Source organism: Mustela nigripes, chromosome 10, assembly GCF_022355385.1.
Source record: "Mustela nigripes isolate SB6536 chromosome 10, MUSNIG.SB6536, whole genome shotgun sequence".
In the NCBI taxonomy this organism is placed as follows: Eukaryota; Metazoa; Chordata; class Mammalia; order Carnivora; family Mustelidae; genus Mustela; species Mustela nigripes.
The window spans coordinates 52,949,328-52,973,921 of record NC_081566.1 but is presented as its reverse complement, the minus strand read 5'-3'; the positions used below and the strand labels follow the sequence as shown (position 1 = coordinate 52,973,921).

Genomic DNA, 24,594 nt, shown 5'->3' with positions numbered 1-24,594 from the left:
TGATGGTGCATCAAAAGTATGCACTAATAGAATCTCGGATGGAGGGAGGTAATGCGTGTTTACTGATACACAGCTCTTTATTTTAAATTATATATGATTTTTTTTTCCATTTCCATTTCTCCTAGGTGTTTCCTCTACCCTGCTCTACTCTTTCTGAATATACATACATCACTCTCTCGAGTTTCCTTAACAAAAATACAATTTCAGGCTTTCTGTATGTGAAAACCATGACAAAGTGATTTTATAGGCAGTTCTGAAAGTGACTAAACTTGACAACAATTGTATTTTATGACAACGTCTGCTTTCATGTCCCCGGCCTACTTTTATATCAGCATTTTTCTTTTATCCCAAATATGAACAATTTCCTATCTCCGCATTGGCTGAAAACAAATCCCTTTACCAGGAATACATTTTAATGGAGAGGAGCATGCTTCCCTTCAGTCACTGGAGCCTTAACACCTTAACTCTATAATATTCAATTTCTCACTCACCAAGAACCAAAGCCCTTTTTTTTTTTTTTTTTTTTTTGTGGTTTGTGTTCATAGGGGTTGGGGAAGAATTAGTATTATGGAACTAAACCAGATTAAGGGGGAATGTGAATTAGATTTGGTAACAGATGGTGCTGTGGAAATTAAAGGTTCTTTGCGAATGGAAACGACAGCAGCTTGCCTCTGTTCTCTCTGCCTGTCCCGTTCATGCACTTGATAGACGGGTATAAATCACAACAATCCTGTCTTGACAGCCAATTTCGAGAATTTGATCTGGTTAAAGACATGGCTTTCCTGCTCCACTCACCGAAACCTGCTTCTATTTTATTTTTACATGGCACCTTGTCGTAGTTAGAAAAGCAGATTCACCTGCCTCCCCTTAATGAAAATTTTCTTAATTACAGTTTTAGCTCTTTAGTGTTAATTACTTTTCCATTCAGCCTGAATTTTCGTCATATCTCTGAGGGATTTTAGTTCTTTCTTTCTTTCTTTTTTTTTTTTTCCCTACCCATTTTACTCCTGCACATGCTTTTGTTTCTAAAGATGCTTTTCATTGTCAGAAGTTGTTGTCAGGGGCACGATTTGAGAATCAGAATTACCCAAATCATTATTTTTAAGGAGAGAGGCTTTCGTGTGCTGTAGTAAAGTTACCAAATCAGAAAAATTATGAAAAGTGTGAGAAGCAGTCATCAAAAATAGCAATTATTTCAACCCAATTGCAGGGGAAGGTGAGTGACAACACTTCTTTTGTTTTGTTAATGAGGGTTGTGGAAATATATGCTCCATTGGCTAAAATAAACCCCACCAAGTAAAAAGACCACAGCGTGGCCAGAGCCCCGTATTGTGTCTGCCTTGACCTTGAGATGAGCTGGGAAATTAGAATTAAAATGCAGACGCTAAATGAGAGACTAGAAATATTGAACAAATTGCTTGCACCGTTGATGTCCAGGTCCTCGGGTCTGACGAGCTCCGGAGACAGGAACTCAGATTTTCTCTTACAAATCCACGTGGTACTCGGACTTAGCACACATATCAAGGAAAAGGAAATAGAAGAGAAGGGGGGAAAAATCACTCCAGAAATGAAGAGGAGATTCTCTGAGCGAGCAACTAACAGTTGGTAGAAATGAAGCTTCCTACTGGCAGTCAAATCAATGTAGTAACAACTCAGCGGCGCCCTGCTGCTCGCTGACAGCGTGGTGTCACACACTGGGACAAACATTCACTTAAACACTGATTGCAGGGAATTGCCCCTTTCCGCCGACGCCTCCCACCAAAAATGCAATGAGCAAAAAGAGAACCACTTCTGGGGCGGGGGGGGGGGGGGGGAGAATCCTGCTCCCCAGCTCCCCCCAAATCATCACTGCTCTATTTGTCCTTTTGTAGCTCACTGGGAATGATTCCTCAGTTAAAAGTTGATGCCGCAGTTCACGGTTTTGTAGCAAGTTGTTTCTCTAATTATTCCTGCGCCTGCAGCATGCACGCGCATGCGCACGCGCGCGTAGGGCCATGGGCCTCCTTGGCATCGAGAGCAGCCGCCCCCAAAGAAAGGAAAGCATATGTGGGGGGGGCGGTGCATTAGTGCAGTAGCCCTTCCTCTCAGGTCTAACCGGACTTACAGACCGGTGTGGTTTTTTATTTGAGTAAAATGGGATTTTTTTTTTTTTTAAATGGTGGAAGTTACTGTAGAAAGCATGTGGACGAAGCCTGTCATTTAGCAAGTGACGATCCTGAAGGTCAGAGTGGTACAGTGACGCGTCTCAGGTCCCAAAGCGCCGCTTCACAGACCTGAAACCCACTTGTGTACGTCATCAGGTGTCCTAAGAGGCAGGGTTTCCTGAGAAAGGGGAAGGAAGAAGACAAGCAAGCTGTGGGAACTCTGGTGTTGTACGGGTTTTTTTTTTTTTTTTTTTTTTTTAATTAGTTTTTCAGAATTGCAAAGAAGATTTGGGGATGTTTCTCTGCATATTTGGTTTTGGACCTTTGAATAACATGACAAGCAGGTCCTTCCTGTCTGAAGTCCAGGCCCGTTGATGGCCTCCGTTGAGCTCACTGGATGCTGTCTCACTGCTGAATACTCCCTTTCTACAAAACTCATTCTGCCACAAAACAAAAACTTTGTCGTTTCTGTGGCTTGAATTCGGTATACATGCGTATGTATTTTATTTTCCCTTACCCGCAAATGGCGGTCCTTCTCCAAGCAGCTAGCTCACTGAGAGGTTCAAAAAAGGACAGGGGAAGATTTAGGATTAATGATGAGCAATTTCCCCTCTTGCATGCCTCCCCTGCTCTCCTGCCTCCGCGGAGCAACACCTGATACCAGCTGAATACAAGCATAACCTGTGCCCTCGTAGATCACCCCAGACCAGCTGCCTTTGCATCCAAACGTTACCCAGTGCAGACGAAGCTATTAAGTTAAAAGTATAAATATAGTTTAGCCACTTGTCCAAGAGGATATGATGTGGTTTATTATCTCTGGTTGGACGGTGAATCTCTGTCTAGCGTAGATCTGTCCATATGTGCTCATCCTTGATTTCAACAATGATTCCTTCTTCATGTTTAAATTTTCGCACTACTGAAATTCACCCAGTTTCTGGTATGGTCTTCGAGTTCCACTCCAAGTGAACTGGCCTGTCTCCATGAAGGCCGTGGGTTTATTGGTCATCGTAATTGCTTTTGCAAAACATTTTCTTAATGAGTAAAGGGTGACATCGATACCATGATCTCAATGTTCGTGCATCAACTCCTCTGATAGCAACCCCATTTCCTGTTTCAGTGTAGCCAAGAGCAGGGGAAAAGGAAACTCAGTCAGCCTGAGCTTTCATTGACCTGGATTTGATTTGTGAACTCCATCACTGGAGAGAGTGTGTAAAGCATCTATATTCGATTGTAATTTGTAAAGATCACTGCGTAGACTTTCCATGGGTTGAATGTCTGTTTACTTCTCCTCCAGTGAGATGCTGCGAGAAGGTCTTCATTTAGCTGTCAGTTCTCTCCTGTGGTGTCTGCTTTTTCACTGCAGTGTGCTCCTTGACTGCTTGAAAACGGAATTGTCTGAACACAAGCAAACTTTATTGATCCATATTTCTGTTTGAAAGACCAGAGATTTGTAGAAGTGGGAGACTATTTCTTTTCTCTAGAAGGCTTACTACGGAGGAGGTCTGCTCATGAGTGTAGTAAATCTCTAAGACCGAATAAATGTTACATTCAGCATATATCGTAAGCTTCATTTTAGTGATTTATCTTGTGTAGTTTTATCCCCCTTACTAACCTTCCTTTCTAGCCATAGTCCCCACCTCTTGCCCAAGGCTGTTCCACTCCACCCTGGAAAGAGTGACCAGGTTACCCATGAGCAGTTGCTACCTACGTGGGTTGACAGTCGGGGGGACACTATTCTGAAGACCTCTGGTCCTTAGGGCTCTTGGTCTCAGGAGTGTAGCTTGTGTATGGTAAGAAATATTCTTAGGGCTCAGAATTGTGCTTGTTTGGGCTTCTGTTGTGTATTTGAATTTCTGACTAGGCGTTTCTTGAGATTCTCTTTTAACATCCGTAGGTGTCATGGAATTGGGCACTTGTGAGGATATAGTTAATTAAGCTGCATTAGGGCAAATATACACACTTGTTAAAACACTTAATTTGCCTCAATAATATTGATTACATGGCAGAAGTTTGTTTAAACTAAATGGTATTTTCCCCCTACTGTTACACTTCTTGAATGTAATCTGTATAATAGCTAATAGCCATCATCAGTTAAATATCATGTTCGTTATAAAGTAATGTCATAAGAATTGATTTGGACTTGGCAGTGGAAGAGAGCTCTCCCTTCAAAGCCGATGTAGATGATTAGCCAGAGTTTTAAGCAGAATCATGGTTCATATAAACTGTGTATATTTTATAGACTTATAGCTACTCTATATTACATGAGTGCCCATTATATTAAAGAAAAGCTCAGACAGTTAATTATGCAAAACATCATGTATGCAATTACCCAGCATTATTATGCATTTAACAGTTTTATTGATTGCCAGTAGCTCACTTACTGTATTCAGAGCTATAAACAAGGGATGTTCACCTTAGATTGAAATAGGTCCAAGAAAACAAGCTCAGGATAAATTACACTACTAAGCGCCCCTGCATCAGATCGAATCCTTAAATACAGAAACTGTCAACAATCATAATGTGCAACACATTGTGATATCACAGGACCATTTCTTTTCCCATTAATAAAGTTTATCAACCAGGAAGCACCAGAAATCATCTGGCAATACAAATTGAAGCTACTGCAATCTCCTACATCTAAAATAGTCTGGATAACTTAACAAGGTGATCAGCAGTTCCCTCTCGCTTGCATGGCACCATGAGAGGGGATGCTGGTGTATTGACAGGTATTTTCTAACACGCGTACTTAACAACACCCTCAGTCTTGTTAGGCTGCACACTCTTATTAGTGCATTTCTCCAGCCAGTTTTCTGGGCCTTCATCGCTGAAAATGTATATTTTATGTTTCCTTTCCTCTGTTGGAGTCATAATAGGAGTGGAGGTATGGGGTTCTAGGGTCTATCTGTCGGAGTGGGTGGCCAGCCATTCCTGATTTACCTGGCACTAAGGAGTTTCCAGGACGTGGGATTTCAGTGCTTAAACCAGGATGGCCAACCTAGTGTGATGTCAGATCAAAGTTGCGAAAGACAGGATCATTGAACTCTGGAACCCTAAAAGCAGGTGGGATTTCAACAGGATCCTTCCACATGTTGGTTTTGTCTTTAGCTGTGCAGTTATTTTCAGGGGGTACTTGCTTTCAATAAGTGTCCAGCAATGAATTAAAATTCTCTTGCTTGCTGCCCTAAATTTCCTTTTTTGGTGTAGTACACACCTTTTTACAGAATTAGGAGAGCTTTCAGCTTCGAGAGAGGCCCTGATAATGTTTTGAGGAGCTAGCTTCCTGTCCCCATGCCGCAGAGCCTCCTCTCTCGTCAGCATCTCAAGCACCAGCTTTGCAGGGAACTGTTTGCTTCTCGTTCTTGATGGAGTAAGTTCTTCCAGACTAAGTGCGCGCGTTATTCGAAGAATCAAGAAGCAGCATTAGTAAATGACTGTGATCCTGTTATGCAGAAATCTGGTCCAGTAGATGGGCCACAAGGTTTATTGAAGAAGGCCTGAAATTATCCAGAAGTGTGTGTGCATATCTGTGCACGTGTGTTTTAATCTTTGTGAGCATTGTGGGTCAGGATTTACAGTTCTTCGTTTACAATTAATGATCTCTTTTCATTAGGTTAACCAGGCAGACCTTAAGATATTTCTTATTAAAAGAAAAAATCCTTTCTTTTCCTTCCCCAACTAAGCCAGTGTACCTTAATGCAATGATGATATGTTAGACCCAGTAGTTGTCAAAGCATCGTATTACTGTGATGCCATAATGACACCCTGTCTCTGTAAAGTAGTCATGTTTTCTCAAATCACACGTTGCACCGTTGATTTCTGACATGACACTTCATTCGGTTGCTTTCCCTTTTCTTCAGCATCACCATTCTCTGACAATAGCAGCTGGTGCCCATTTTGTTACTAAGTGATTCACATTTTGCCACTTTACGAGAGTGCAATTAGTTGAAGCAGGAAAAAAAAAAAGACGCTCATTGTAAAGTAGATGCTTGAAGTTGTAACTCAGGCAGTGAAGGGAGCTGCTTGCTGGGGTCATGGGCTCTGAAGCCTGGGACTCTGGGAGCTTGGCATAAATCTTGGAAGTTTCCTTCTGAGCACATTAAAACAAAACAAAGAAACCAGCAGGCTAATTTTTTTTTATATTTAATTTTTTATTTAAAAATACTTAAATATTTATAATCTGGTGATTTCAGAAGGTAGAAAACTGACCAATCCTCACAGATTCGTTCCTATCGTGAGTAGATAGTGATTAGGTTAGCAGGACCTGAAAACCTTCTTTTCCAACCCTGAAATTCTGTGATTCGATAAGAAAGCTAAGGACTCTTGTCTTCCTGTTTCTGTCTCGTATTTGTAAACTTGCAGGTTTGCTGGCTGCAGTGTGCTTACCTCAAATTTTTGGATAAAAACTGATGCAAAGTGTTTGGAGTTTATGATGAAGATGGGTACCTTTTGGGGCCCTTAAGGAAAAAAATAAAATAGTGACTTCTTTAGTTGGCATTTATTCAGCTTATTAAGGTGTCTGTCCTTGGTATGGATAAAATAAAAGTTTCAAAAGATCTTGTCTTAGTATGACAATTAGGAAACCCAAAGAACTGTGCATAATATGTTCCTTAAGAGAATTTCATGCACCATTTTTTATTATTATTATTATTATTTTTATTTTTAAATTTTTTTTTTAAGATTTTACTTATTTATTTGACAGAGAGCGACCAAGCAGGCAGAGAGGCAGGCAGAGAGAGTGAGAGAGGAGGAAGCAGGCTCCCTGCCTAGCAGAGAGCCCGATGCGGGGCTCGATTGGGATCATGACCTGAGCTGAAGGCAGAGGCTTAATGCACTGAGCCACCCAGGTGCCCTCATGCACCATTTTTTAAAGTAAAGAAATGAAGTAGCAACTAATTTTGAGTTTGTATAAAATTTAAATGATGAACTACATCCGCTAAAGAACTTACCTGTCGATGAAGGACATATAGTATGTATGACTGTGGGACATTGTTGTTATGACAGCATTTAACACCAAGTATTGGCTAAGCTGCCTTGAACTGCAGACCACCTGGGTTGGACATGGACGCACGCATATGGGAATTCTAACTCGGGGCGATTCATCCAAGGTCGCTCATTTACCTGTATCTAGGTAGAATCTCTGAAAACAATTAAGCCTGATCATTATAATATAAATTGAATATTAACTTACAGATTATCTTCTTGTTTCCCCCTACAGCAACCACTTTAATTGATTCTTATTCTTTCTCTCTTTCTCTCTATACCTGCACGCGTCTAGCACAGTTAATTAACTTTCAAAAATTACATTTTGAAATAGTCCAGCAACTAAGAAGTTGTATTTGCCTGATCGTTAGTATCTATCTCCAAAGGTAAATTTTACCCTTGCTGACTCTTGGGCCAGGCTACGAAGCATGATCGTCAGAATTCCTGAGACTGTATGTCAAACCATGTTAAAAATGCCTCTTTATACAGGGCTGGACTCACCCTGGCCTCAGGAAAGTTGTTAAATCCCTCAAATTTAGTGTCTTCTGCAGAAGCAAACTGTGAGTCTCCACATAGCTGTTTCTCCCTCCAGTTTTTTCTCAGGGTGTTCCCTCAGAAGTGCTTTGGAAAGTCTCTTGTTTTGCCCCCTGTGCATCTCATCATTTCCCTTCAAATAATAAAAGCGAGTGTACTGAGGCTTTAAAATAAATACTTCCCACACTTTCCTACACATGTTATTTCTATTCGCAATTCTTAACTAAATTTAGATTTTTATTAATCCAATGTGACCTAAAGTTTCTGCGTTAACAGCACAATGTAGAATTGGGCTCATTCTCTTTGGCTACAGATAAAGCCATCATCTCGAAAATGGCTCTTTCTGACAAAAAGGTGTTCTTTTGAAATAAAGTCTTATTCACTACATTCCTCTTAGAGTTAATGTGAATTTTAGTGCCTCTAATTTTAGATTGAAGTGAAGTCTAGAATAAAACCCACCAGCTGACAATTGAATTTATAGATAGTTGTGAATATTTCAGGCTTGAATAATAGAGCTGTAGAATTTCAGAGACAGAGAGGAAGAGAATTAAGACCCGCTGTAGTTTTAGGGTATAATGTAATGGTGTCTAGGAAGTGTTTGATGTGATGAGCTAAGTAGTAATTAGGAGACAACTGTGTTCTCTCAGAGATTGCTGTTTAGGTATCATTCCCAGCACTGGGGAGGATGACTTAGCTGAGGCCGGCCGGTGGGGTGGCTGGGAAGGTCTTAGGTCGCTCTGTGTGGTGTCACTTCTACCCCTAATTGCTTGGCTTTAAAGAAAAAAAAAAATTCTCTGTTGGCTTCAGGACATTTCTGCGCTGGACTTTGGCATTGGACCTGAGTTCAAATTCCGGCGTTCCCATGCCCTCACTCTGTGACTTTCGGGGCACTGGGTGACGTTTGAGGCTCTGTTTCCTGAAGATGAATTCCTCCCTCACAAGGTTGTTTTGAGGCTTAAGTGAAGTAGTATGAGGAGGGGCTCGGGTCAGTGCCTTCCAGATCGGGAGCATCTGATAAACGGCAAGTCTGACTGTAACTATTTCCACTGGGCAAAAGGTGTTAACTAAGGAAGCAGCGTATTGTCTGAAAAGAAACACGTAACCTAGAGCACAAATCCAGTTTCCTCGGTCTCATTTACAGCTACACGTGCTAGACCTTGTGCAGGTGAAGAGACTGCCACCTTCCAGAGACTTCCCCAGTAACTTTTTTTTTTTTTTAAAGATTTTATTTTTTTATTTGACAGACAGAGATCACAAGTCGGCAGAGAGGAAGGCAGAGAAAGAGGAGGAAGCAGACTCCCTGCCTAGCAGAGAGAGCCCGATGCGGGGCTCGATCCTAGGACTCTGGGATCATGACCTGAGCCAAAGGCAGAGGCTCTAACCGACTGAGCCACTCAGACACCTCTCCCCAGTAACTTAGCTTCCTAATGTCCTTGCTTCCACGCAGGTTATTGCAAAGTTACGGATTGAGATTTCGGAGGAGACAGCTGGCTGGAGACTCCCTATTTTTCAGGGACTTTAACAATATGCATTTGGCACGTAAACATTTGGTGACTTAGCAAGTAACTGTTCCATAAACAGGAAAGCAATTCCTGACCTTGTTTTTTCATCAAAAGTTCTGCCGACTGTCAAGGTCCATGAGAGAAAGACTGAGGGGAAGAGAATTGGGATGAAGTTGAGCACAGATGATACAAGAAAAGAGAGAGAGGGAGAGAGGAGGGCCTGGAGAAGACATGGTTTGTTCTGTGACCAAGCCACTCTCTGGGAAAAGAAAAAAAAAGAAAAAAAAAAAAAAAGAAAAAATTAAGAAATGGTGACTTGAGAGCAGATGGCGAAAGAGTTAATTGTCATCGCTGTGAGAAATTCAGTGCCAGAGAGAGGAAAGGGGAGCAACCATGTTTTAGTACCCTAATAACTTCTAGCTCTAGTCCAAGATCATAATGTATGTGCGAGCAGTCCAGTAATTATAAGGTAATAAGTGAAGTGGTGGGGTAAGTGCTCTAAATTAAAAGGAATTCGCAGGGCTGCTGTAAGTCAGTGCCGACCCGCTTTCTTTCAAACGTTGACTTGAGGAAAAGTGCTTAGCCCAGAGCGCAAGCAGGGAGTCGGGGAGAGCGATCTATTAATTACAGCGCTCATTAACGGTGACGGGTACAAGGCAGCAGATGCAGAAGGAGAGGACCCCGTAGTTCAGGCTGGCGAGGGGGATACTTTCGCTTTCACTAGCTCTTGAGGAAAGGACAACACGAGTGGGTGGGCGAGAGCGAGAAGGCATTTTTGTGGGTTTCTCCTTCCTGTTTGCTTTCTTTACATCCTGATACTGTTTTACTTTAGAAAGCAGAGCAAAATTCCCAAGGTGCGGTGTACTGGTTAAGAGGCGAATTTTCGCTCTTGATGCTTTGCTTTAGAGACAGCTTTCTTGGAACAGTGAAGGGAACTTCCCCAATAGGATTTTTTTTTTTTTTTCTCTTTAAAGTAACAGGATAGGGGGGGGGGGGGGGGGGGGGGAAGACCTGGAGGAGAACATGAAATTTGGGCAATGAAAAAATATGCTTAGATTTATAGTGGTAGAGATAATTGCTTCCCTTTGGTTATATTGGGACAACTCCCCCAAATTCTAGTGAATCACCATTACCCTGTAGGATTCCTATAAATCACCTTTCCGCTGGGAAGCAATTAGCCAAGTCCCCTTCTCAACTGTCACCTCTTCTTTCCATAGCAGGCTCTCAGAATATTCCTAGAGACTTGGCTAAAAGGGGTTTTGCAGTATGGCTAATCGGAAAGAAAATAGGACCAATTATATCTTTTCATCTAATTACCTTTTCAGAAATTTAATCACTTACGGGTCCAACAAAGAAAGAGGGGCAGTCCGTTTCTTCTAGATAAGAGAGATAGTTTGTCAGATTAGATGCCTCATGTTTCCTTTTAGGAGGTCTGATGTTGAAAGACTAAAGCAAGTGGGGGAAAGGGACCATCACAAATCCCATTTTTCTTGACAAAATGCGATACGTTCATAGTTTGCTAAATATAATACGAAGTATCAGATTTATGGACTCACAGGTATCCTGAAGGCTCAGATGGCTTTTCCTGATTCGTCTCTTAAACAATGGCCAATCACACGTGCAGGAACTTGCACATATGTATTCATCAGTACTGGTGACCATTTCACTAAGTTTTGTGGGCTCTAGGATCTCATCCTTACATATTGGCTGGAGTTTTATACCTGACACCTTTCTTGATTGCGAAACAGCTTTGAAATAGAGCGATTCAAAAAAAAAAAAAAAAGCAGCAAAGCGGCGGAGGATATATTCCCTATGTGTCTTAGATCAATAAAAGACACAGTTATGCTTATAGAAGCATGTTGACAAACAGTAATTACAGAGCTGAGGAGTCATCTGTTCAGTCTTGAAAATGAAAGTTGGATTCTTCTCACAGTAACATGATTGCAGCATCGGAACGTGGCGGGGAAGAGTAGCGTGAGGATAAATCCAATTTTGGAAATGATACGGACTTTTAAATCACTCCTCTTCCACGGGTAAATTTAGAATCTAGAGTGTTGATTTAGATATTGACAGTGGTTCTCTAGGAGGAAGGTAAAATAAAAGGAATCTGACCCATTAGAGGTTTTGTTTATGGCCTGTCTGGACACTTTGATGTAACCCTGTCATGCCCTTATGCTGATTACCTTCTTGTAGAACAAGAGATATTGACTAGAGAATGAGTGATGTGTAGTTCCAGCTCTCACCGACTTTGCTCAAAGAGCAATGTCTTTAACATATGAATTCTTCTATTTTTTTTTTCCCTCCTTTCATCCTTGCCTTTGGCTTTCTCTCTCTCTCTCTCTCTGTTTTTTGTTTGTTTGTTTGTTTGTTTTTTAACCTTCTCTTTTTTTCTACCCCTTTAGTCGCCGTGTTTGACACTCTCTTTTTTTTTCTCTCTCCGTTTGTATCTCCCTACATCTCAGGCTTCTCTGCAGAATGTCAAACAAAGATCGACACATTGACTCCAGCTGTTCGTCCTTCATCAAGACGGAACCCTCCAGCCCGGCCTCCCTGACGGACAGCGTCAACCACCACAGCCCAGGTGGCTCTTCCGACGCCAGCGGGAGCTACAGTTCAACCATGAATGGCCATCAGAACGGACTTGACTCGCCACCTCTCTACCCTTCTGCTCCTATCCTAGGAGGGAGTGGGCCTGTCAGGAAACTGTATGATGACTGCTCCAGCACCATTGTGGAAGATCCCCAGACCAAGTGTGAATACATGCTCAACTCGATGCCCAAGAGACTGTGTTTAGTGTGTGGCGACATCGCGTCCGGGTACCACTATGGGGTAGCATCGTGCGAAGCCTGCAAGGCGTTCTTCAAGAGGACGATTCAAGGTTAGTGTTGCACCTGGAACGACCCTACCCTCGTCCAGCCTTCCAGTTCTTATCCTTGTTGATCAAGTCGTACAGTCTTAATTCTGCCTTGAGTACAAAATAGAAATGGATTACAGTAGCTTGTGGAGCAATTAAAGACTAAACTCCCCCAGATATGCCTCCTATCAATTCTGCTTTCACCATTAAGCTCTAACGAGGACATGATAGGAAGCTTTAGGGTTAAAAAAAACAAACCTGCTGCTGTTATCAGAGCAATGTGGGTCTGTATAGCAACTAAACAGATAACCCTAGATCAGTAGTATTTTGGCCTCTTTGGTTCTTCTTGCAGATGCATGGAAATAATAAATATTTTAGAGCAGGGTTCAGGGTTTTGAAACTTGAGCGTGCATTAAAATCACCTTGTGATCTTGCTAAAGGCAGATCACCAGGCCCTACCCTCAGAGAGTCTGATTCATTACATCTGGAGTAGAAGCCCAAGAATTATTATATATAAATATATATATGTATTTTATATAAAAATAGATACATATATTTTATATATAAAGATATATGTGTATATATAAAAATAATATATAAATATATGTATTATATTTATACATATGTACATATATGTACATAATATACATATGTGTGCATGAATATATGTATATAGAATATATTTTTTATATAAGTACAAAATATAAATTTATAAATAAATAAATAAATAAATATATAATTTATTTATCTGACACAGAGAGAGAGCAAGAGAGGGAATATAAGCAGGGTAGAGTAAGACAGGAAGAACCAGGCTCCCCGCTGAGCAGAGAGCCCGATTCGGGACTCGATCCCAGAACCCTGGGATCATGACCTGAGCTGAAGGCTGATGCTTAACAACTGAGCCACCCAGGTGTGCCAAGAATTTACATTTCTAACAAATTGCCTGGTGATGCTCATATACTGCTGGCCCAGGGACCATGCTTTAAGAACCACTGCTCTAAACAAATTGAATTTCCCATTAAAGAATGGGAAGAAGAAACCTTTCTTCTTTCCCTATGGTTGGATATACTTTCCTCACCTTTTCAATGAGTTTTTAAAAAAGCCTTCCAAATTATTCCTAATTATAAAATATACCTGCAATGTTTATAAGATATTCCCAAACCTGTATGGATTTTTAGCTTTATAAATAGCAATATAAATGTAGAAAAATGTGGCCGAAATTTGTGTGTGCTCCTTTTAGCTCACAATCCACAAATAGAGACCTCCGTTCATGTGAAACGCTATAGATCTGTACTCTTATAGGAAATTATAATTTTCACTTTTGTGGTTCCTTTGTGATCCACTTTTGGAGAATATAGGGAAAGGAAAGAATTAATTGCTTATTGGAGATCCTCAGCTCATTCTATATTCTATTCTATAGAATAGATTATATTCTCTCTATATATTATTATATAGAATATAATCTATTCTATAGAATATTCTGATTCTATAGAATAGAACATTCTATTCTTACAAATGCAGATGCCCAGGCTTCATCCCAGATCGCCTCAATTGGAATCTCTGGGGGGGGGAGGGGCAGCCCAGCAATCTGTGTGTACTCCGCAGGTGATTCTGATGCTTACCCAGCTTTGAGAACCATGGCTCTAGGCTGTGTTGCTGCTGATTTACTGACTGGCCATTGTCTCTAATGGTCCCTTCTTGGATGTAACTGAAATCAGTTTAATAACTTCGTTATGTACTGATTTTTAAAGTGCAAATGAGACTGTTTGGTTAAATTCTAATCCTTCCAAATGTTTTAACAAAAGGTGATTATGAAATCCTTTATGTGTACATAATCTCCCACCTTTTTTTTTCCCACTCACTGTTCTTAGCAGAATGGGTTGTACCATCGCCAATTTGCTTTTGTGCGGTCTGTGACCTCGCCGCCCTGATTTGTAGCTGATGGAGGCGCAGTTAAAGGGTTGACTTAAGGGACTCCGGTTTTCAAGACATCATAACTCTGACAAAATTGATTGGCTATTTAAGCCTAACTTTTTCATAGCCTTTTAGAATTTTAACGGAAGAACACAAGCCAAGTTAGTCTGGAGTATGTATGAATTCCCTAGATATTTTGATGGCTCTCTCTTCCTATTTTATGGCTTATCGTTGCCATATTTTATTTACCATTTTCTCAGAAAAATCCTTCATCCCCTAGAGCTTTCTTTTCTTTTTTCTCATCTGTAAGTTGAAGGCACTAATACCTACTTCAGGGAATGTTTAAGGATAAAATGTAATGGGAAATCCTAAGTAAAGTGAGTAAAAGCAATGGTGGTCGACCTGTGGAGCTTCCTCAAACTATTGGGCATTTGAGAAATGTCTTCAGCCTGCTTTCTAACATTGTAAAACTTGAGAATGAAAACATATTTCAAATCTTTGGGTTCTTACTGGCTATTGTCCAAAGGTATTAGAATACTTTTGTTACAGAGTATCTGAAATTCAAACCGTTAGTAATTCAATTTTTTTTATTCAATTTATACCGCTCTGGCATTAAAACTACCAGAAGATAAGCTAATATTTTGGGATAAATTAACAGGTGCTCTGTATGCTGATATAAGCAAGAGATTCTCACTATAAAAACCACTTCCCTGTGCTCAGCAAATATTTACCGAGGACCTACTATGAGCCAGACGTGAGGAAACTGTCTGGAGCTGCATCTTACCAGCATTTTATTAAAATTTTGTTCTCAAACCTTTGTGCATTGAGGTGAATTCCTCTACAAGCGTCTCCTGTCTTGAGGGAATACCAGATTTTTAGTAATGGTGGTGGTGGTGGGGTGCAGGCAGTGGTTCAACTCCTTTGTCCTTCGTATGTTTCCAAAGATAGAACAAGTATGAGACAATTTCCTGGCAGGGTTTTTTGTTTTTTGTTTTTGTTTTTTTTTAAATCATATAGCTTAGATATTAATAGCTCTGCAATAGTTAATTACTGAGCAATAACTAAAACAGAGCCACTGGAATTCTGTGCCTGATTCTTCCTTAGGATGCTGAAATGCTACTAGAAGCTTAACAGAGCAAAGCACAGGGTGATTCTTGGCATTGATGTACAGTGCTCAGTTTTACTCCATATTGAAGAGAGCAACTTTCAAGGATTTTGAGCAGGAGACAGAGATGTCACTGTCCAGATTAGCACTCTGGACTCGCCCACCTGGCTGGGCTTGGAGCTGGCAGCTGGGCGGCACTGAGTAAGGCTACCCCGCTAGCTACATCAGCAGGGAGCACACCGTGGTGCTAACTGAGCCCCAAAAAGGCAGTGAGGCAAATAAAGGGATTAAATTGTGAAAGTATAATGTAATAATTAGGGTGGGAATTGTAAGGAAGGCGGGAACAGCCCCTCCTTTCTGAGGCCCAAGGGAGATAGCAGTTGAACTCCAAAGATACTCAAAGTGGCTTGGAATCTCTTGTAGCATCACAGAGTCTTACTCTGATGCTGAAGGGACATATAATCTATTCTCTTGCCTTGAGGCAGCCGTGCAGCCAAACTCTCCTTGACAGATAGAAGTCTCTCCCTTCCCGCCCCTACAGTGCTTCAGGGAATGAGAAGAGATTATGCAATTCCCCTTAAGAATGAGTCTTTCTTCCTGTTCCTAAGTCTTTCTTCCCTTAGGCCCGGGACATTATGTAAGTGTGGCTTCTGCCTCACCAGCACGGCTCTTGTTGACCTGACTGGGTAACCTGTGCATTCAAAGGCGTAGTCATGGGGAATATTGCCTTTTCTGTTTTTTATTCCCGTTCTATTGTAATAATTTATTTGTTTGTTTTATATATATATAAATTTTATTTATTTGACAGAGATCACAAGTAGACAGAGAAACAGGCAGAGAGAGAGGAGGAAGCAGGCCCCCCGCCGAGCAGAGAGCCCGATGCGGGGCTGGATCCCAGGACCCTGAGATCATGACCTGAGCGGAAGGCAGAGGCTTCACCCACTGAGCCACCCAGGCGCCCCTATAATAATTTATTTTTAAGACTGATTATGTAATATGTAATGAATATCAATTATAAAAGAATTATAAAAGAATTAAAAAAGAAAAATACTTCTTAAATTTACAGACAAAAAAACATAGATCCAGAGCATATCTTAAGAAAGGTAATGAGGGGCGCCTGGGTGGCTCAGTCAGTTGAGCGCCAGACTCTTGGTTTCCACTCAGGTTACGATCTGAGGGTCATGAGATCGAGCCCAGCATTGAGCTCTGTGCCCAGCAGGGAGTTTTCTTGAGATTCTCTCTCTCTCCCCTCTTTTCCCTCTGCCCTTCCCTGCCCTGTGTGGTCTCTCTCTCTTAAAAAAAAAAAAAAAAATAGTAAGGAGAATTGTTCTTTTCATAGATGAATTGGGTATTCCAATTGTGAAAGGCAGTTAATCATAAATCCCAGTGAAAGCCAACCAGAAAGGCATATTTTATTTTTTGACTGTTTCCAAGTCATCATTGGGAAACTATTGAATTAGGTCAGCATTTAGGGAAAAGTCAGGGTGTTTTTGTTTTGTTTTGTTTTCTACTGACCAGAAAGTTTTTAGAAGATTTGGCATTCCTGTCACCGGACAGGGTTAGAAGGCCACCAGTGACTTCATTGGCATTTTCTAGGTGTTTTTTTTTTTTTTATACTGTGTGTGTGTGATATCGTTTTTCTGATTTCTTTCTAATTACACTGTTAGTCCCAACCCATAAATGAGTGGAAAATTTTGTGTGTGTGCACCTTCTCGGGAAGAGTTTTCCCCAGACTGTAGTGAAGAAAGGGAAATATCTTTATATGCCCCTCTCAGAGTGTCAATACATAGTATTTAACATACAAATACTTGCTCTCTATTTCTCCACTAGAATATGGAAAATAAATATTTATATATTATTGTGTATCTGCCATGGCCATTTCAGCTGCTCATTTCTGTGCGGGAGATAGGCATTTTATATTGCCCCCACTTTTATGAAGAGGAAATTATATGTTTAAAACATAGGGTTTGGCTTTTTTTTTTTTTAAGGTATTCATTATAGCATAGGTTTTGGGTTCATATAAAACCAGACCTAAATAGAGCCCCTTAGAACTGAGAGACCTTAATATCACTGTGCCTCTGTTTCTCAGGTGGGAATGTCCACCAGAGTACCTGGCCCGATGGATCATTAGCGCAATGAATTATTAGCTTCGGTTGCTCCTGGTAATATGACCGGAATACTCAAACACTGGGTGGTTCAGATATTCCAGCACAGAGGTGTCCCTGATGCTAAACGAGGGTGTGGTCTTCGTCAGATCACAGCTGTGATAATTAACCCTTTCTCCCTGTAGCCATTCTTCATAATAGCGCCCTTTTAGATCAGGAGGCATTTAGGTGGCTAAATGCTAGGTAATCAAACTAAGATTTGATTCGTTTTACATAGTTTTATGGTGATCAATTCACTCTTTTCCTTTCTTCTCTTCTCTTTTCTTCTCTTCTTTTCTTTTCTTTTCCCTGTGGCCATGCATGGGAAACTGGGTAAATCAGAATAGGAGCCTGAATCCTGGAACTTGCGTGAGATACCCCACATGTGGGATTCAGGAATGAAGTAGCAGAACACCCTTGCAGCGTGGGATATAGGACTGAGTGTTATGAACACTAAGTTCACTCTGGACATTTGTGGGGCCTGAAGAAGAGTACCATAGTCAGCCACATAATGTACAGGGAATACTTAGAAGTTTATAAATCAAGATCACGAAGTGCCGAGGAACATATGTTCTGTTCTTTTATTGGAAAAACATACTTCATAATGACCTGGGAGGGCAGCTCTGCATTTTGAGTTCTTTTTTTTTTTTAATATTTTATTTATTTATTTAACAGAGAGATACGCAGCAAGAGAAGGAACACAAGCAGGGGGGAGTGGGAGAGGGAGAAGGAGGTGTCCAGCAGAGCAGGGAGCCCGATGTGGGGCTTGATCCCAGGACCCTGGGATCAGGACCTGAGCCCAAGGCAGACGCTTAACAACAGAGCCACCCAGGCACCCCTGCATTTTGAGTTCTTAGACTCACAAGAGTTTTGTGTCAGCAGGAGGCAGTAGAAGGAAGATCAGTCCTTAGTCTACAACCTACCCCATGTCTCTCTTCCCCTCTACCTCCCATTGTGTCCTGTGCAGAGTGTGGACATCCTGCTCACATGTCCATGGCCCACTGACCTTTCCAAACAGCTTCCCCTTGACCATTCCTGGGCCTCATAACGTGCACACCAGCAGTCCAGTCCAGTCCAGGGCACCTTCCAGAGGATGGACCAGGGGAGAGGCCCATGCAGGCTTTGGAATGGGACTTACGGTGATTTAGCCACAGAATTTCAGGGTCCAAGGTATTGGGAATCAGGGAGTACAAGAGGGTTGGCTCCAGCTGGTTTTATCCCCTTAGTTTGTCAAAGGAGTCCTTGCACTGAGGCAAATGCCTTCTAAAGTTCAGGGCTTTCGGGTGGGGGCTCTTTTTGTCTGAGTCTAAAGGTGACACTGATAAGAGCCTAAATATCATTTGAAACATGGGGCATTAAAGATTAGGCATTTGCCTGCTAGCCATCTGCTAACGCTGTAGGCATGGCCTGTGGATCTGATGTGCTGACTTCTTTTCCACACTGCTGACTCTTTCCTGGAGCAGGCTGCCTAGTCCGGGAGGATCTTTGCTGGGCGTCATGTTTTCTTTGCCATTATGTGCTATTTTGGTCTTAGAAGAGAATATTTGCAACTCTGGAGGAAAAAGAAACTTACAAATCTGAACATCCTCTGACCCTTACAAAAGAAAATAATCAAATATGATTTCTTTAACTTAAATAGTATTTAGAGAAAATAATGACCACAGTTTATAAATGGCTGCTTTAAAACTCTAATACATTCTAAGATTGATACTCAGAATACTATGGATATGTTAAAATTGACTTGGAGAATCTCCAGGGTACCAGTTTGGATGCAGGATTAAATTAGCTAGTGACACTAATGTTTACGAAAGAAATATTGTGTATGGTTCATTTGCTCTAACTCAGAGCTTGCCTTTTCACTTTTTCTTGTATTTGAAGGCAATTTCGTCGGATTTTTAGAACTACATGGATGTTGCCAAATTTATAAATTAGAGATATTGCTATACTCCCACTATTTTAATAGTTAACCTCCATGTTTATTTTCATAGTAAAATTGAGTGTTGCATGCTGTCTATGGTGGTAAGGGCATGTATTATGTGTACGGATGTTTGAGGAAACAGCACAGTTTACAGATTTATCTCTCTCAGTTTTGACCAATGAACCCACTTTTTAGGACAAATGGGTAATGACGTCTTTCCCTGGTTTGTTCTGACTCTTACGAATGGACCAAAATTGTCACCACCGCTCCTCAGGTCTTTGTCGAGCCAGAAAGTAAATATCTTAGCATCCGGGGGTCACATGCCTTCTGTGTGGTATACTCTACTTGGCTTTGTTTTATTTTTTAAGCTGTTTAAGACTATGAAAACCACTCTGAACTTGAGGCCTTACAAAAACATGTCTAGGGCTCGATTTGACTGCTAGGTAACTGCCAGACCCAAACACCCCAGTGTATCTTCCTGGTGGGCAACCTTGACTACCACGATTTTCCTCAGGAGACCTTTTTCAAGCAACTTTGCATACATATCTTCTGTTTAAACTGGAAGCAAGTTCTTTATCATGATGATCTTTATCATGATGATGAGTTGTCTCAGTTTTCACAATCTTTTACTTTTTTGGGGACTAGATTTGTCTAGTTTCTTGTCACCCTTCATGATGTCATATCTGTGTGTATTAGCCAGCTAATTGGAAAGCAGAATCAGTGTAAATTAAAATAAAGTAACATTTAGAGTGGCTGGCAAAAGGTTGGATCTTGGGTCGTATAAAATAAGGCTGATTATTTTCAGAGAGTAAATTGCAAGGTTGATCTTTGATCAAAGAAAAGAGAATAGAGTACTTAACAACCCTCACAATATTTTTCTCTGAAAAAGATACTAGGAACTCAAGTTTGTGATATGACATTCTCTGGTGTGGTTTACATGTTTTTTAAACACTTTGTTATGTTACTGTATTTTGAAAGTCATTTAAAACCAACATATCATTTTAACTATTGACTCACAGGAGAAGTTGGGCAACACTGGGTAAGAATGTGTTCTGTGTAAAGGGTATATGCCAATAGCATTCAGGGAGGATATGGATTTTCAGTGGGACTTTTTATGCCGTGGCAAAATGTCCGACTATAGTTTGTGTCAAATTACTGAAATTTATTAATTGTCAAATTAGGCAGACAAAATTCACTTTCCTGGCAGTATATTTGCAAAATGAGTGACATTCTTTCCTACCAACTGTGTTATTTCACAGTGATTGGGAAGAGGTGATATTAAGCGTTTTATATTCCTCTGCTAGATTATCTTATATTTATTTTCAAGCGGACTCCACCACGCCCAGCACCTCAGCCCACTGTGGGGCTTGATCTTAAAACCCTCCGATGGTGACCTGAGACAAAATCAAGAATCAAACGTTTAGCCAATCAAGCCACCCAGGTGCCCCTATTTTTACTCATTTAAAAGAGGATGTTTTTAGTAGTAGTATCACTAATTTTTAAAAGTACCATAGTTATAAATAATAAAAGTAATCTTTATTTTTTTTTTTTAGAAGATTTTATTTAGGGCACTTGGGTGCCTCAGTTGGTTAAGCAATTGCCTTTGGCTCAGGTCATGATCTCAGAGACCCCGGATCAAGTCCCACATGGGGCTACTTGCTCAGCTACTTGCTCAGCTACTTGCTCAGGAGGGAGTCTGCTTCTCCCTCTGACCCTCTCCTCTCATGCTCTCTCTCTTTCTCAAATAAATAAATACAATTAAAAAAAAAAGATTTTATTTATTTGTCAGACTGAGAGAGGGAGAGAGAGCACAGGCAGAGGGAGAAACAGGTTTCTGGTGGAGCAAGGACTCGATCCCAGGACCCTGGGGCCATGACCCGAGCCAAAGGCAGCTGCTTAACCAATGGAGCTACCTAGGTGTCCTGTTTTTTTTTTTAGTAATCTTTAAAACTTAGCTCTATCTGTATATTTTAACTGAAGTTCTCATGTGTCTGTAGCATTAATATATTCTCCTTTGATTCTACTCTGATACGTTATAGAATCAGAAAATGTAAGTGTATAATTCTGAATTATCTACACACATGCATACTTAAGAGGCTATGCTCTCCATTATTTATTTTTGTAAAACTTCCCTTCTTGAATAAAACCCTCTGCACTCAGAAAATACAGTCAGTTTCCCATGGTTCCCCTGAGCTAATGTCCGTAGAAGTAGCGGCATGGAAGGAAGGGTATTGACTGTGGCGTGAGGCCAGGGTCTCTGTCTGGCTCCATTGGGACAACATCTCCTGTGGTGACCCACCTGGGCCCCCCAAGCCTGTTCCTGACTCAGTCACCCTCTCACGGGAAGGAAGCGTGTGCACTGCCATTTCTTCCAAGGAATCTGTTGGTGAGTCATTGTCTTTTCTTGGCCTGTCCCAGCCTACCACTTGTCAAGTCTGAAACACCTCCCAGCACTCCGCACCAACCTTCTTCTTGGCACGTAATGGCTGAGGACTTCGTGTGGTTTACATGCTCACGTCTGAGGGATTTTAAGGATCAGTTCCAGAGAATTCTTTAAACATGCCGTTTGCTTTCCTGTCTTCTAGCAAGGTAGACTTTTACATGTGCGATGGACTCTTAGCAAATGGGATGCGGCTGACACGTGGCTTACAGACCCACGGGTTTTCTTCTGAGGGCCTGCCACCTTGTCACCCCCCTGTCAACTGACGACTGTTTGACTAAAGTCTGGAGGCTGTTTTTTGGTTACTAGATAAACGACCCTGCAAAGGTATCGGTCCTTCCCTTTCCATTCTGATAGCTTTCATTCTTTCATCCTCGTTCACCTTTGACCCAGAACCGAGCCCTGACAGATGAGGCTGTTTTGTGCAAAGAAACAACAGATAAATTACCTTTACCTTGGGCTTTAGAGTAGTCCAAGTAGCTTTAGTAGGAATGATACCTTGTGCTTTATAGTTTCCAAAATGCATTTTTTTTTAAAGATTTTATTTATTTATTTGACAGACAGAGATCATAAGTAGGCAGAGAGGCAGGCAGAGAGAGAGGGGGAGGCAGGCTCCCCACTGAGCAGAGAGCCCGAAGCGGGGCTTGATCCCAGGACCCTGAGATCATGACCTGAACCGAAGGCAGAGGCTTTAACCCACTGAGCCACCGAGGCGCCCCCCAAAATGCACATTTTTATACCTGTGTTAAAGTAATTACACAAGAAGACCCTTCCTCCAGTAAACTCAGAATTGATGATGGCTAAATTCAGGTCGAAGAAATGACAGTGTTCACCCTCCAGGTAGGAAAGGAGACCAAAAGAAGTGATGAGAGTTCTGTTGTCTCAGGTCCCCCATTTTTTTTTTTAAGTTGGCTCCATGCCCAGTATGGAGCCCACTGTGGGACTCGAACTCATGACTGTGAGATCAAGACCTGAAATGAGATCAAGGGTCAGATGCTTAACCCGCGGAGCTCCTTTGAGGAGCTGCTCCTTTCGGGTTCCTCCGGATGTGAATGTGTGTCTCTTTGGTAATTGGTTGCGGGAGTCTATGTCTCAGTATGATTTTTTGGGCCCCCACGAGAGGAAACCTCAGTAACTTACTAAAAAGCAAGTTTTGAAGGCTGTGAGGCAGGTTGCGAGCAGTGGCAGGGTGGGGTCTCAGGGCCTGGGACAGAACTTTTTTTCTTTACCGATAAAGGGCAGTGGTTCATTTATCTGATATTCTACTTGATAAACTTAGATAATGTCTTAGATGTGATAAAGGACACAACATTGCCTTAATTCACTTTCTTTTGAAGTTGTTGATAGTGGGATTCAACAATTGGAAGGCCTAGTCCTTGGAGCCTACTTAGACAATTTTGCAAAGGTTCAAGTAAAAGCAAAATTAGGTAAAAGATGCTGGCAAAGTATTGTGGTTGACACGAAAAGTAAATATGTAAAGAAAGAAATATGTAAAGAAAGGATGCTTAAATATTTATTTATTTATTTATTAATATTTATTTTCTTTTTATTGTGGTAAAAATAACACAACATAAAACACACATACCAAAATGTGCACATAACATAAACACAGAGCATAAAAATTTCCATCTTAACTGTTTTTAAGTGTACAGTATAGTAGTGTTAACTACTATATGCACATCATTAGGCCACAAATCTTTAAACCTTTTTTATCTTGCAGAACTGAAACTCAACGCCCCAAGTAACTCTCCATTTCCCCCTCCTCCAGCCTCTGGGAACCATTTTGTACTTTTCATGAGTTTGACCACTTCTCTCTCCCATATTCGAATCATGTCGTATTTGTCTTTCTGTGATTGGCTTATTTCAGTTAGCGAAATGTCGTCAGGTTATCCATGTTGTAGTATGTGGTAGGAGTTCCTTCTTCTTTAAGCTGAATCCTATCTCGTTCGAAGTCTCTACCACACTTGCTTTCTCCATTCATCCATCAAAAGACAATGGGTTGTTCAGCTGCCTCTTGGCTGTTAGGAGTAATGCTGTCGTGAACATGGGTGTAGAATCAACTCTTTGAGATCCTGCTTTCCACTTCTTGGATATATACCCAGGAGTGGGATTGCTGAATCATATGGTGATTCTGCTTTTAATTTCTTGAGGAGGCTTCATACCGACTGGCTTTCCATAATGGTGGCATCATTTGACGTTCCCAGTGACGGTGCACAGTGGTTTCAGTTTCCCTGTGTCCTTTTGGGTACTTGTTATTTCCTCCTTGCTTTCCTTTGTCTTCTTTTGAGGGTGGCCATCCTGATGAATGTGAGGGGAATGTTTAACATTTTTGAGGGGTTTCGGATAGTTCCCTGAATGTGAAGTTCTAATCTTTTACCTCCTTAGGCTGCCTGTAAATAATTACATATGTGGACAATGTAAATAGTTGTTTTCAGCCTTTGGAGTTGCATGCAGGGCCTTTACCAATAATAATAGATGAAGGATTCATTAGTTTGTCATAATAATAATGACTCTGTCAGTTTTTGCAATGTGCCTCACATTGTTCTAAGTGATTTACGTTGATTGTTCTATTTAATTCTTCCATTATCCCAAGGAAGTCGATGCTACTATTATAGTATTCTTACAGTATCTATTTGTATATGTGGAACTTGAGGCACCGAGAAGTAATGGCCCAAACACAACTGGGTGTCAGACAGCCTGAACCCAGAGTCTGTACCCTGCCTTGCATATTTTTTTTTAAGCTTTTAAGGCATTGAATAATTTTAGACTGAATTTTTCTTGAGAGATTTTAGTCCATGGGCAAAATTTTCCATTAAGTTGATAAAATAAAATAAAAATGGGGAATTAAGAATATTCCCAAAGTTATGATTAGATAATATGAAAGGCTTTTAAAAAAGGAGACAGTCAGAAGTAAGCCTTAAAAAGAACTGTTTTTTTTTTTTTAATTCATTTTTAGAATCCCCCCCCCCCCCCCCCCCCCCCCCGAGGCAGTAATTGTTATTCCCGACCAATCCCCTGGCCTCCTTCTGTACTCCCCTTCTCTCTCGTCTACGTTTTGT

At 41.1% G+C, this 24,594-nt stretch overlaps 1 protein-coding gene across 12 annotated transcripts in view; it reads left to right on the top strand.

Moving 5' to 3' along the window:
• ESRRG (estrogen related receptor gamma) overlaps positions 1–24,594 on the top strand; it is a 620,659-nt gene that overhangs the window by 423,717 nt on the left and 172,348 nt on the right. For all 12 annotated transcript variants that reach the window (XM_059413338.1, XM_059413334.1, XM_059413335.1 and 9 more), the window contains one exon: positions 11,623–12,038. In XM_059413338.1, coding sequence (XP_059269321.1) covers positions 11,636–12,038 — 403 coding nt within the window. In that variant the 5' untranslated portion in view covers positions 11,623–11,635. The remainder of the gene's footprint in view (positions 1–11,622; positions 12,039–24,594) is intronic.